The sequence below is a fragment of the Peromyscus eremicus genome, chromosome 8a, assembly GCF_949786415.1.
Source record: "Peromyscus eremicus chromosome 8a, PerEre_H2_v1, whole genome shotgun sequence".
Classification (NCBI taxonomy): Eukaryota; Metazoa; Chordata; class Mammalia; order Rodentia; family Cricetidae; genus Peromyscus; species Peromyscus eremicus.
This window is the reverse complement of record NC_081423.1, coordinates 70,742,853-70,754,713: the sequence shown is the minus strand read 5'-3', so window position 1 is coordinate 70,754,713 and position 11,861 is coordinate 70,742,853. Positions and strand designations below refer to the sequence as shown.

At 52.0% G+C, this 11,861-nt stretch overlaps 1 protein-coding gene across 1 annotated transcript; it reads right to left on the bottom strand.

The window, feature by feature from the left end:
• Positions 1 to 211: 211 nt before the first annotated feature.
• On the bottom strand, positions 212 to 9,085 carry Mpo (myeloperoxidase). Its single transcript, XM_059269601.1, has 12 exons — positions 9,010 to 9,085; positions 8,770 to 8,863; positions 8,266 to 8,441; positions 7,737 to 7,860; positions 7,507 to 7,636; positions 7,214 to 7,420; positions 6,230 to 6,548; positions 4,228 to 4,388; positions 2,925 to 3,180; positions 2,429 to 2,599; positions 1,418 to 1,655; positions 212 to 776 (listed from the first exon to the last, which is right to left on the bottom strand). Exons 1-12 carry the CDS (start codon positions 9,083 to 9,085, stop codon positions 572 to 574), a joined length of 2,157 nt encoding a protein of 718 aa, XP_059125584.1. The 3' UTR covers positions 212 to 571.
• Between the last annotated feature and the right edge of the window lie 2,776 nt (positions 9,086 to 11,861).

Here is an 11,861-nt window from a genome sequence, read left to right as displayed (position 1 = left end):
CCAGAGGCCACAGCCTTGTTTCTGCCAACCAGAATATAATCAAGGACTTGGCATTTGTCTTTTCGCCTCTATTTCCCATGCCTAGCATGCGCCTGGCACATAGTAGGTGCTCAGTGAGTAGAGATCTGGAGGATGCAATATGCCCTCTAACAAGCCATGACTGCTTTTATTTGTAAGAAAGAGAATTAATATATAGAGTCATTTGCCCAAATTACAGTACTATCTACAGCGTTAAGACTTGACCCAATCTGCTGGTGGCCTCTCATGTTCTTAACATTCTCATAAACAGTAAGCCCAGACTCGTGATTGACATACACATGGGCACACCAAACATTGCCCATGCTCACAGACAACACGAATGTGAAATGCTAATTTACATATGTTGCATATACAGACATATACAAGCACATATGCAAACATACATGTGCACACACAACTGAATATCCGGTCATTATTTTTCAGCGGGCACCTACAACATCCACAAGGATGGGTTCACACAGGGAAGAGTTCCCTGTGGTTCCCACTGGCCCACCAGGGACACCCTTCAATGTGGCATGCCCTTACCCAGGCTCTAAGCCTCCCTCCAGGGAGCCAGGTTCAGCCTGGGGATGGAAGTACAGTTGACAAAATCTCGTGGGTATGAGTTGGACATGAAGATGTTGTTCTTGGACACAGTGGTGATGCCGGTGTTGTCACAGATGATGCGGGGGAAGGAGATGCTGGCCAGGGCTTGTCTCTGCTGCGCACTGAACACACCTGGGTTCTCCCACCAAAACCTGCACGGGAGCATCATGGACATCATGGTTGAGGACGTCCCGATGAGAACATCCTGGGCTGGGAGGACCTCCCAAGTGTGAGAGGGCCACGGAAGATTCTGCCCTACAACACAGAGAGCTCCAGGCCCTGGGCAGTGCCCACTCAGCACAGAAGACAGGGGCATGGCTACTTGGATAGTCTCAGGGCCCCTGTGTCATGCATGTAGCCACAAGGGCAGAAGGGAGCCTGGCTGGCATTTGTGATTGGCTCTCCTTGGTTGGGACACCTTTTTATAATGGTCCCAGACATGTCATGCAAGCTAGATAAGAACTAGACATGGAGATGGTCAGGACCATGACGGAATGACATGAAAGGGAGTCTGTGGGACTAAACTGTGACTAGCCCATGGTGACTGACAGTTCCATAGGGACACTGAGAAACCCAGAGGAAATACTAAGAGTGGCATTTTTGGACCAGCAGGATGGTTCAATGGGTAAAGGCACTTGCCCCCAAGGCTGACCACCTGAGAACCATCGCCGAACCTCACATGGTGGAACCAACTCCTGTAAGTTGTCCTCTGAGCTGGACACGAGCGCTGTGGCCTGCACATGCCTCCCAGCCCCACATGTGTGTGCCACCCTGCCATCCCAAGCTTCCTTACCGATCACCATCCCGTAGCTTCCTAAACTGAGTGCCAATGAGGCAGGCCAGAAGCTGACCGACTCGGCCATTGGGCTCCAGGGGCTCTGACACACCACCCATCCAGATGTCAATGTTGTTGGGTGTGCCGTACTGTGCCATCAGCTTCCGTGCCAAGTCCAGGTTCTTTAGCACTGTGCCAAGCTCGCCCACTGTGCTGGGCTGTGGGAGCCCACAGAAGCGCCTCCAGGCATTGTATCCTGCATTGGGTCAGAGGACAGGTAGGTGTAAATGGGCCCCTGTCCTGCAGGTAAAGAGAGGACCGGGAACAGCAGGGAGATCTATATAGACGTTCAAAAGCCCACTTCGGTACACAAGGCCATAAGCAGAACGGAGCCCTGAATGAATGACTGGCTCAGGCCAAAGTGGACAGCTGGGCCTCTCCAGACCTCTCACTGTCTTTCCTTTCTCTCTCACTCTGAGGCAAGCCCTATCGTGCCACAAATCCTGCCAGACTCAAGCACGGGAACAGCATATTGTCCCTTAGAGCATCCCGAAGCGTCTCTCTCTGACCGAGAGAGTGAAAGTGTCTCGGAGGTGTGGCCACTGTGCTTCTCCACAACACAGGCATGGGCTTCTGTGTTAGGATAGTCCGCTGGGGTCCAAGCTCCAGATCTGTCATTGACCTGGCTACAGCACCTAGCCAAGCTCTGAACCCCTCTGAACCCCAATTTCCTAATCAGTAAAAAGTCAGTGGTACTCTCCTGCCCTCGAGTTCATGAATGGGTCAGAAGGAACTGATGATGGAGACAGATTTCCAGATCATAGAATGGTACTGTTTTCAGCTTCTAGTGCAGGATACAAGAGTCCAGTTTGTGAAGAAGCCAAGAGAGGCTGAAATTTGGCTGAGGGGGTCTGGAAAGGACAGGGCCTGGCCTGGGGTGCTTCCTGAGAGCTGGAGAAAGGGCCCTGTGCAGGAAGGGAAGCTATGAACTCCCTGAGAGGTGGTACAGGGCTGGGGCTGGCTCCTCACCTGGGAGACCATGATCCCTGCTGCGCTGCATGTTCAGAGCCGGCAGGTCCAGCCCAATCCTCATGACCTGCTCAAAGAGTCGCTCCCGGATCTCATCCACCACGATCTGGTTCTGGCGATTCAGTTTGGCAGGGGTGGCCATGAGGCCTCGTAGGATGGGGTCAATGCCCCCTGGGCAAAAGAGAGCAAGGTGAAAGGAAGGATTAGCTTGCTACCAGATCCCAGGTGCACTCTAAGGATCAGAGAAGAGGTCTAGGCACATGTAGCACTTGGGGCCAAGGTGGTCCCAAAGGGCGATCCTCAGCAGGCACTCCCTGACCCAAGGGTTCACAAGGTTGGGATGATCCCAAGCCTCGCCTCCTGGGTCAGTGAAAGTGCAAAGCCAGGCTATTCTCTGAAGAAGGAACAGAAAAAGATCTCTCCTCAGCCTGGCTCCCCAGAGCAGAACTCACACTATCCCTCCCTCAGCTGCTGGCCTCTCTCGGGCTCCACGCACCTTCCAACACAACTCTCCAGCTGGCAAAAAAGACCTTGCTGAGTGGGACCCTGGGGTTGGGCCCTGTGGGCCGGTACTGATTGTCCAGGCGAAACATGAAGGGCTGGATGAGGGTGTGGCCATAGCGGAATGCGTTGGTGAAGACGTTGGCAATGCGAGGGTCTACTGAGTCATTGTAGCATCGGTACCTGGGTAGATACTTCCTCATGGCTGCTGGCCCTAACACCAAGGGCAGGTAGTCCCGGTATGTGATGATCTAAAACAAAGTGACTTCAAGAGATGTCTATTCACTCCTCCCTGCGGTCTCTGGCTTCGGGGATCACCCCCACCTGGCTAGGAGCAGGGCCTTTGATCTGAACCTAACAGAGTAGCACTGAAGGACATAAACAGAGCTCTACGATCCCTGGCTGTGCCACCTTAGGTCATCTATTGACCTCTCTGAACCACAAATTTAAACGAGGAATAAATTATATCCCTGTCTCTCTCACAAGACTAAACAAAGCGCCTTGTTAGTGAGGGTAATATTTCTCATGTCTTTAGTTAGTAGTGTCTCATTTCTGAAATTCCTGAGACTCTTCACAGTGCCCAGCCTTAGCCTGCACACAGTAGGGCTTGCTACAGGGTTGTAGCAGGGCTTAGGTCTGCTCTGCTTTTCCTGGAGATGTCCCCCAGCGAAAGGGAATTTGTGGGACCGTCTCACACTGGATCCAAGGCTAGAATTGCCTCTGAGGCTGAAATGAATCCCACTTGTGAGTGTGAGTGTAAATCAAACCCTACCTTCAGCACCTTCACCTCTCTCTCTAAAATCTAGTGAAGGTGTGTGTGTGTGCATGCATGCGTGCATGCATGCATGAGTGTATGCATTCATGCACGCATGCATGAGTGCATGCTTCTGTGCACCCACGCTCACAATGTAGATGATTATTTACATTCTTGGGAGAATGGGAGTCACTGGAACATCAAATGTTAGAAAACAGAGGAACAGTGTCCCTCCCCGAAGGGTGGGGGACTTAAGATGATGACAAGTGGATAAAAGAGCCAATAGTGACAGTGCTGCATTGGTTCAAGACCCTCCCTAGTAACAAATGCAGAAATGCTGCCTGAAAGACCAGCCAACAGCATCCCTGAGCCCCCAGGAAGGAAGTCCTGGGAAGACAGGGAAGGGAAGTGCACTGGTCTCGTCTGCCAGTGTTTCCTTTTGGCTCCTTTGAGCCTCACAGCATTATGGGTAAAGAAGCCTATGATAAGGAAGGATAGTAACTGGCCCAAGAACACATGGCCAGGATGCTGTAGGACAGCCTACCTGGACCATGGCCCCGACAATCTTTCGGGCCTCCTGGAAGAGCCTTTCCCCACTCCAGCGAGGATTCAGGCGCCTGAGCTGTGTGGCCAGCCGATTATGCTCTCGAACGAAGAGGGTGTGCACAGAGGTGAGCTCAGGCATCTCACTGGAGCGCATGTCCCCTTAAAGAAGCAAAGTCTTTGTCACATCTGTGTCCTTCCATCCCCCGCCCAGCAAAGGCCTTCAGGGACTCTCCCAGGCTGACAGAAGAGCTTGGGAACACTGCGGTCCTTCTGCAGCCTTGTCCCCTGGCCATCAGCCTTACTTAAGGAACTCCTTAAGCTCAAGGTCCGAGGCTTGTGCCTTTCTGCATTTTACCCTTTGCTACACACACACACACACACACACACACACACACACCCTACAATACACGAACACTCCTGAGAAGGAGTACTCAGCTTATTGTATTTGGTGTAAGCCAAAAAGTAGCATGCATGTTTTCTGCAAAAATTGTATGCAACCTCCGAATCCTTCTCAGAACAGGACCCCAGAAAGCCCCCACTATTTGAACATAACTGTCAGTAGCAGGCTTACTAGAAGCCAGTTGTCTGGCCTGTTGTGGGAGAAGAGCACAGAATGTGTGGAGTCCACACCTGAGACTGTTCAAGGAAATCAAGTCCCTGATTTCTCTAGCCCTCCCGAAACTTTCAACAGGGAGGGCCAGAGGGTGAGGGCCAGGGCATTCGCTGCAAGACACTGACTGGCTCCAGCCCTTGCCAACTCTAGAAAGAAAATTCTAAGAGGAAAAGACATCCCGAGAGCAGTTTCTCTATCCCGTAAACAACCAGAAGTCATGGCTAGCCCAGAAGAGAGGGGGCCCTCCTCTAGGAAATCCGCCTTTGCACTGACCTTGACTATCCTGCCAAAGACCGCAAGAGAGACCATCAGGAGCCCTTAGAAGGGAGGGTGAGGGACAAGAAGAGACCTGTTTCCGCTGTGTTACATCAACACATACTGGTCTGGGCTTGGTGCCCCCCCCCTCCCGCCCCGTGTGACATCCCACCACTTGGAGAAAAGACAGGAAGATTGAGGAACCTCTGAAGCCAGCCTGGACTACAAAGCAAGTACCAGACCAGCTAAGGCTAGATATACAACCCAGTCTAAAAATCACAGAGAAGGGGGGTGGATTTTTGGGTGTAACCACAATCCTATCCCCAAACTTCAGCCTGGTGTCTCCACTTGAAACCCCATTTCTGTCTTTCTAAGAAACAAAATGACCAAGAGGTGATATTCTGTGACACTATCCACTAGAACTTTCTGGGGTGATAAAAACAGTCACTTCTCCACTGCCCATGGGACTACCGAGCCCTTAACATGTGGTTACCTCAGAAACTTTTGATTTCGTTTAAAATCATTTATTTATTTATTTATTTCAAGTCAGAGTCTCACTATATTTAGCTTTGACTGTCCTGGAACTCACTCTGTAGACCAGACTGGCCTTGAACTCACAAATATCCTCCTGCCTCTGCCTCCTGAGTGAGTGCTGGGATTAAAGGTGTGTGCCACCACCTCCTGTTAAAAATAATTTAAATTAAAATAACCACTTGAGGCTACTGGCTCCAGCTTGGACAGTATAGTTCTACAGGGCAAGGGCACCACATTCCTCTTTGCCTTTTTAGCTCTCCGTCCGCAAGGGACGACTCAGCTCTTTCCTTTTCCATAGTCCAGAAGAGGGAAGAAGCAGAGAAAGAGATGATAGAGGCTCCTTGGCAGCCCTGTGTCTTCATCTTAAGCCGATGGGGTGGAGGAGTGTGTGTGTGTGTGTGTGTGTGTGTGTGTGTGTGTGTGGTGTTTCTGTGGTTGTTATTTTCCTTTCTGTCTCCATCCAACTTGTTACCAAGGCAACTAGACTGATAAGGAGTTGGTGAGACCTGCGCCTCCCATCACAAACCCACAAGCTGCTCACATACAGGCTCCCACAAGGAACACCTCCACGCCACTCCAGTCGAGGCCCCAGGCTGACCTGCCAGGAAACAAGGAATTCGAGCCGAGCGGTTGGTGAGGAGGCAGGGGTCGTCGTGCAGGTTGTCAAAGGGCATCAGGGCCCTGCCATTGTCTTGGAAACGGGTGTTGACAGCCAGCAGCCCCATCTGGTTGGTGAGGTTGCGCAGCCTCCTGGCCAGGGGGTCCTCACTGCCGTATACTGCGCTGGCATCCACAAAGGAAGTGAGAGCGTTGATCTGGTTGCGAATGGTGATGTTGCTCCCGGTGCATGCTGGGCAGGAGCGGAAGAAGGGAATGCAATCCTCTTGGTTCTTGATTCGAGGGTCATTAGGTGGGATCTGCGGCACACAGAGAGGCTAGCCTGGCTTTTGCGGGTAGGGCGTGAGTGGCTACGTTCTGCCAAGAGAACTCTGACCCCTCCAACCTGCAGGGAGGCCTCTCAAGGACCTATAGAATTAATGGGGTTCCGCCAGCAGAGATAGTGAGGTGTAGGGGTGACAAAGAATACATGAACTGGAGTGCAGAGATCCCCTCGGGGTTAGGCAAGGCCAGTCTTCTGACCCCTCTTCACGGTCTCTGCCTTTTCCTCTCTGTCCCCTGGCTATCACCACGTCCCCGTCAGTCTCCTGACCCTTCATTTCCCTCTCAATCTCTGCCTCCATTCTCCCCACTTCCCTCAGTCATGCACGTGTACACAATGTGAAGCAGGGTTAGGGAAAAGCCCCTCAGAGAGGCAGGGAACACTGGGAGTGTGAAGAAGACAGATCAGGTCCTCATCCCAGAATTCTCCCAGCTCCACAAAGAGCCAGTCACCCCACCACCCAGGGCGCATACTAGGCCGGGAGGTTGATTCTCCAGTGGACAGCTGGCTCTGCGGAGGGAGGCGAGTATTGACTCTGGATCCCCGCGTCAGGACCAGCAAACGGGCTAGGAAGGAACCAGGGCACGGAAGGGGCATGGCCACTAATGTGAACCATCCATGTTGGGTGGAGGAAGGAAGAACCTTGAGGGGAAAGCAGGGGGGTTGCTGCAGGCAGCTGGTCTCGCAGTTCAGGCCAGTGAAGAAGGAGGACCGGGTAGCTGGCTCCGGAGTCAAGGTTAAGTCGTGGTCCAGAAACTGTCCCCACTGCATGAACATGAGCGAGCGCTCCTGGTCCCGGGTCAGCTGATCGTTGGGGAAGCGCACGATGGCGTTGGACACCTTTCGAGCCTGCAGCAGCGACAGCAGGAGTCAGTGGATGCCTGGGCCCTGCCCATCAGCCTAGGCTCTTCTCCCTCTGCTGGACGCTCGCTCACCAAGGGCACCGGGAAGCCACCGCGCTTGACCCCGGGCGTCCAGCCGAAGGGCAAGGAGACACCATCTTCGTACTCTGCCGGCAGCCACCGTGCAAAGGCGCGGTTGGAGGCCCCCAGCGTGGGGCTGCGCCTGCAGGGAAGCACAGAGCGCTGGCCCAAGGGGTCGCCACAGGCGGGACCTAGACCCACCACATCACACATCCGTGAACCCCTGCCCTGGGCCCCCGCACCTGTTGTTGCAGAGTCCCGTGATGGTGCGATACTTGTCCTGCTCAGGGCACCTCACCCCCACGTCCTGGTAGGCGCAGCCGCTGGACTTGGACAACAGATTCAGCTGAGCAGGTGTCAGCACATCTGCAAGAGTGAACCCGGATCTTAGCCCTCTCCCACCTCGTTTCCTATGCTAGACAACCTGGAGGCTGAGGAGCCCAGTGAGGGTGAGGGTGGGGTGAGTTCGCTAGCTGGGGAGTAGAGGAGTGCTAGGTTACCTCTGAGACTCCTCGGAGCGAGGATTCTCAGTGTTCCTAATGCGGCTGCGACCCTTTAATACAGTTCCTCGCGTTGTGGTGACCCCCCCCCAACCACAAAACTATTTTCGTTGCTACTGCCCGACTGTAAATTTGCCACTTGACCCCTATGAAAGGGGTCGTGACCCACAGGTTGAGAAACTGCTGTATTCGCGAGAGAGAGAGGCTTATGGTAGAAGTTTCCCGAGGATGCGGGAGGGGGGGGGTGACTAAAGGGGAGGGGTTGCAGTACCAGTCACATTGAAAGGCCCTGGCCACTGGGGCTGCAACTTCCTCTTCAGCAGGTCTAGGGACACGTGAAGATAGTCTGCAGCCCTCACGGCTGTTCTGGTTGCTGCCACCGGCTGCTTGAAGTAGGAGATGAGTTCCATGGGGCTGGCGGTGCCGCGTCGAAGGTTCTCTTTGATGCTGCTTAGACAAGGGAGGGTCAGAGAAGGGGTACGGAGACACCCAGCCGAGCCCAGCCTGTGGTGGGCCAGGACTGCGTACAGAACCACAGAGGAAAAGCGGGTTTTCTTTTGTCAAAAGGCTATGGACCTGCATGTCCACACAGAAGCAAGGCCATTGAAAGAGTGGCTTGGGAGATGTCCCTACAGCCAGAAACTCAAGTACAGATCGGCAGGTCCAGCTTCACCTGTGGGTCCCCATCCTTTCTACAAAGTCCCCGCTGTGTGTCCCTTCTCCAAAAGCTTTGGAGCAGGTTTGCCCAGGGCTGGCCAGTGCCTGGAATTCCCACCTTTCTCTCCGCTCTTTGTAGGCCTTGTCCACCAGGTGCTTGGCCTCCTCCATACAGGTCAGGATCACTGACTCCTCCACGCCCCCCAGCATAGCTGTCCAGAGCACAAACCACACGGTCAGGAGTGGTCCCAAAGCCCTTCATCAGGCTCCAGAGCAAAGGAGGCCTGCTCAGGGAAGAGGGAGCAGCTGGCTGAGACCCTCCTCAGTTACTCACTCTCCCCTCCTTTGGCACTATTACCTGGAGTGGCACCATTGGAGGTCTGAGGTATGGCCAGAGGGGCCAGGAGGCCTGCCAAGGCCAAGAATAGCTTCATCTCTGCAAAAGACCCCAGCCCAGGAAGTGCCCAGAGCATGTGAGTACAGAGAGAAGAGCATTGAGAAAAGGCTTACCATCCTTTGCCTCCCAAGCCCCCTCCTCTCTGTCCATACTCAGCCCTACCCCAGTGGGTCCGGTCAATGAGGAAGGCCTCTGGGAGGGAGGGGTCTACAACCCACCCCACCCTCCAGCTGTAGTCTCCCGTCACCAAGAGCTCAACTCCACAGCTCACCTGACACACTGTCACTACCTCTCACTAAAACTGGACTTTTATGTCCTCTAAGCTGGGGGCGGGGCAAAGTAAAAAGAGGTGTCCCAAGACTAGACTCTCCTCCCCCACTGGGGTTAGGGATGCGTGGTGGGAATTTAGGAGGGTCATTGTATCTGGTATAAACATCAGACTGAAGCAATTGTTTTTAGATGTACTCAGGCTTTGAAGAAATCATTGTGGTAAATTGTGATTGTTTTCTGCGAGCTGTTTTTCTGAAGGAGCTTTACAGCCTTTGCATGATCTTACTCACAGACCTTCTGGGCAGACCAGGAGGTCTTGCAGTATTGAGCACGGCAAACAGTGAACAATTAGAGGCTGAGGTTACAGAGGTGACGTGCTCTTTAAGAAACAAGCAGATTGCCAGGAGTGGTGGCCCAGGCCTTTAATCCCAGCACTAGGGAGGCTGAGGCAGGTGGATCTCTGTGAGTTCAAGGTCAGCCTGGTCTACAAAGCAAGTTCCAGGACAGCTAGACAGCTAGGGCTGTTACACAGAAAAACCCTGTCTCAAAAAAGAAAGGAAGAAAGGAAGAAAGAAAAGAAAGAAAAGAAAGAAAAGAAAAGAAAAAGAAACACATAGATTAGGGGTCTGTTACGAGGAACTCGTCTCACCCTGAAAATAACTTTTGTATAACAGTCAATAAATATGCTTCTGGAAGGGTGCTTGGGGGTTCAGTCCACCGAGGTGTCGTGACCCCCTGCTCCTTCAAGGCCTCATTGCATCCTTGATGTGTCTCTTCAGTCAGCCCACATGTCTCACTTTACCAACAGGGATGCACAGAGGGGCCTATGAAATGGAGGACATGGGCAAGAGAATGGATCAGAGCTATTCCCAGAGAGCACAGAAGCTAGCCCCTCAAAACACTGGTTAAACTGGGTATCCCGGATTCCTTTGAAAGATACAAAATTCAGGAGCCAAAAGCTAAGGAGTTAGGGAGAGTGGTGTATCCCCACAGGGGGAAGGGAAGGTGATGGGGAAATGCAGCAATGCTAACCCCTTAGGGGCCCCAGAATCACCTCCACTCCAACCCTGGGACCCGGTCTCAGTGGGGCCAAGGGAACAGGAAATCTGGCTGGGGACAGTTGGGCTTCACAGGAAGGAGGAGCCGGGGGCTACAGGCGCGGAGCAAAGGCAACTTCCTCTGTCTCCTCCATAGCCCCTTCTTCTGGACTTCTGGTGGGAAGGGACCCATGTCTGCTTCTGGAGGGGGCAGAGCTGGTTGTGGTTAATGGTCAGTTGGTGATGCAGCCCAGGGCCTCTCCTAGACAAGACCAGTCAGTTAGGAAGGGTCGGGTTAATGATTCAGGATGGTTATGAAATAGAAAAGGAGGAGTTTTTCCCTTGAGAAAGGCTGGCTGTAGAATTGCCATTCTCCATCAGGAAAAGTACGGTGCCTATCCACCTCCCAGGACCCTCCTCAGGCCTGGGGTGGGACTGTTTGGTCACCTTCCTGTCATCCACTCTTGTCTATGCTCAGATCCCATCTTGGCCAAGGGACAAGGCTACACCCAAGTATCTTCCCACTGTGTCCAGGGATCCTGTCACCTGGGAAATTGAGTCCAAGCTCAGGAGAGAGAAAGTCACTCTTCTGGTGGTGCCACACATGAACTTGGACAAATGGCCTTCTGAGAATCCGGTCTAGAATTTTAGAAGCTTTTGAATATACTTTTTAAAAAAAATTATTTATTTATTGTGTAGACAGTGTTCTGTCTGCCTGGATGCCAGAAGAGGGCACCAGATCTCATTACAGATGGCTGTGAGCTGCCATGTGGTGGCTGGGAATTGAATTCAGGACCTCTGGAAGAGCAGTCAGTGCTCTCAACCTCTCAGCCATCTCTCCAGCCCTTAAGTATACTTTTTAAAATCTACAGGTAACATATTTTCGTCAATGAGAATCTAAAGGGTATGAATAAGCAAGAAATAAAAATAAACTGAGCTGGAAGTGTTGGCAATGCCTATAATTCCAGCGCTTGGGAAGCAGAGGCAGGAGGATCAGAAGTCAGAGGCTAGCCTCAGCTGAAGAGCTAACTTGGGGCCAGCCTGACCTCGTCTCAGAAATAAAACAAAGTAAATAGAAATTACTTATAACCAATTGATTTTGTAGTTGACTTTTTAAGATTTGTCATTGTTTTTCACATAAATAAACAATAAGAAAGAACAAAATTCCCATAATCCTAGTACTCACCAATACTTTAATAATTTACTATCCTTTGTGTAGAAATACTTTTTTTCTTGAAAGAATATTAAGAATAATTTTATATTGCTTTATAACTTTTTCGACACAGGGTCTTATTATATTGCCCAGGCTGGTCTTGAACTTGAGTACCTCTTGCCTCAGCCTCTGGATTAGTAGGGTCACAGATAAATACTACCACCCAGACCATCACAACTTCTTCTAGGACTCAACAGTTGAGTCTACACATCTCCTTGTCAGTACATGGGCATTTGTTTCATGTTTACAATTTGCTTCATTGTGTTTATTTACTTATTGTGTGTGCATACATG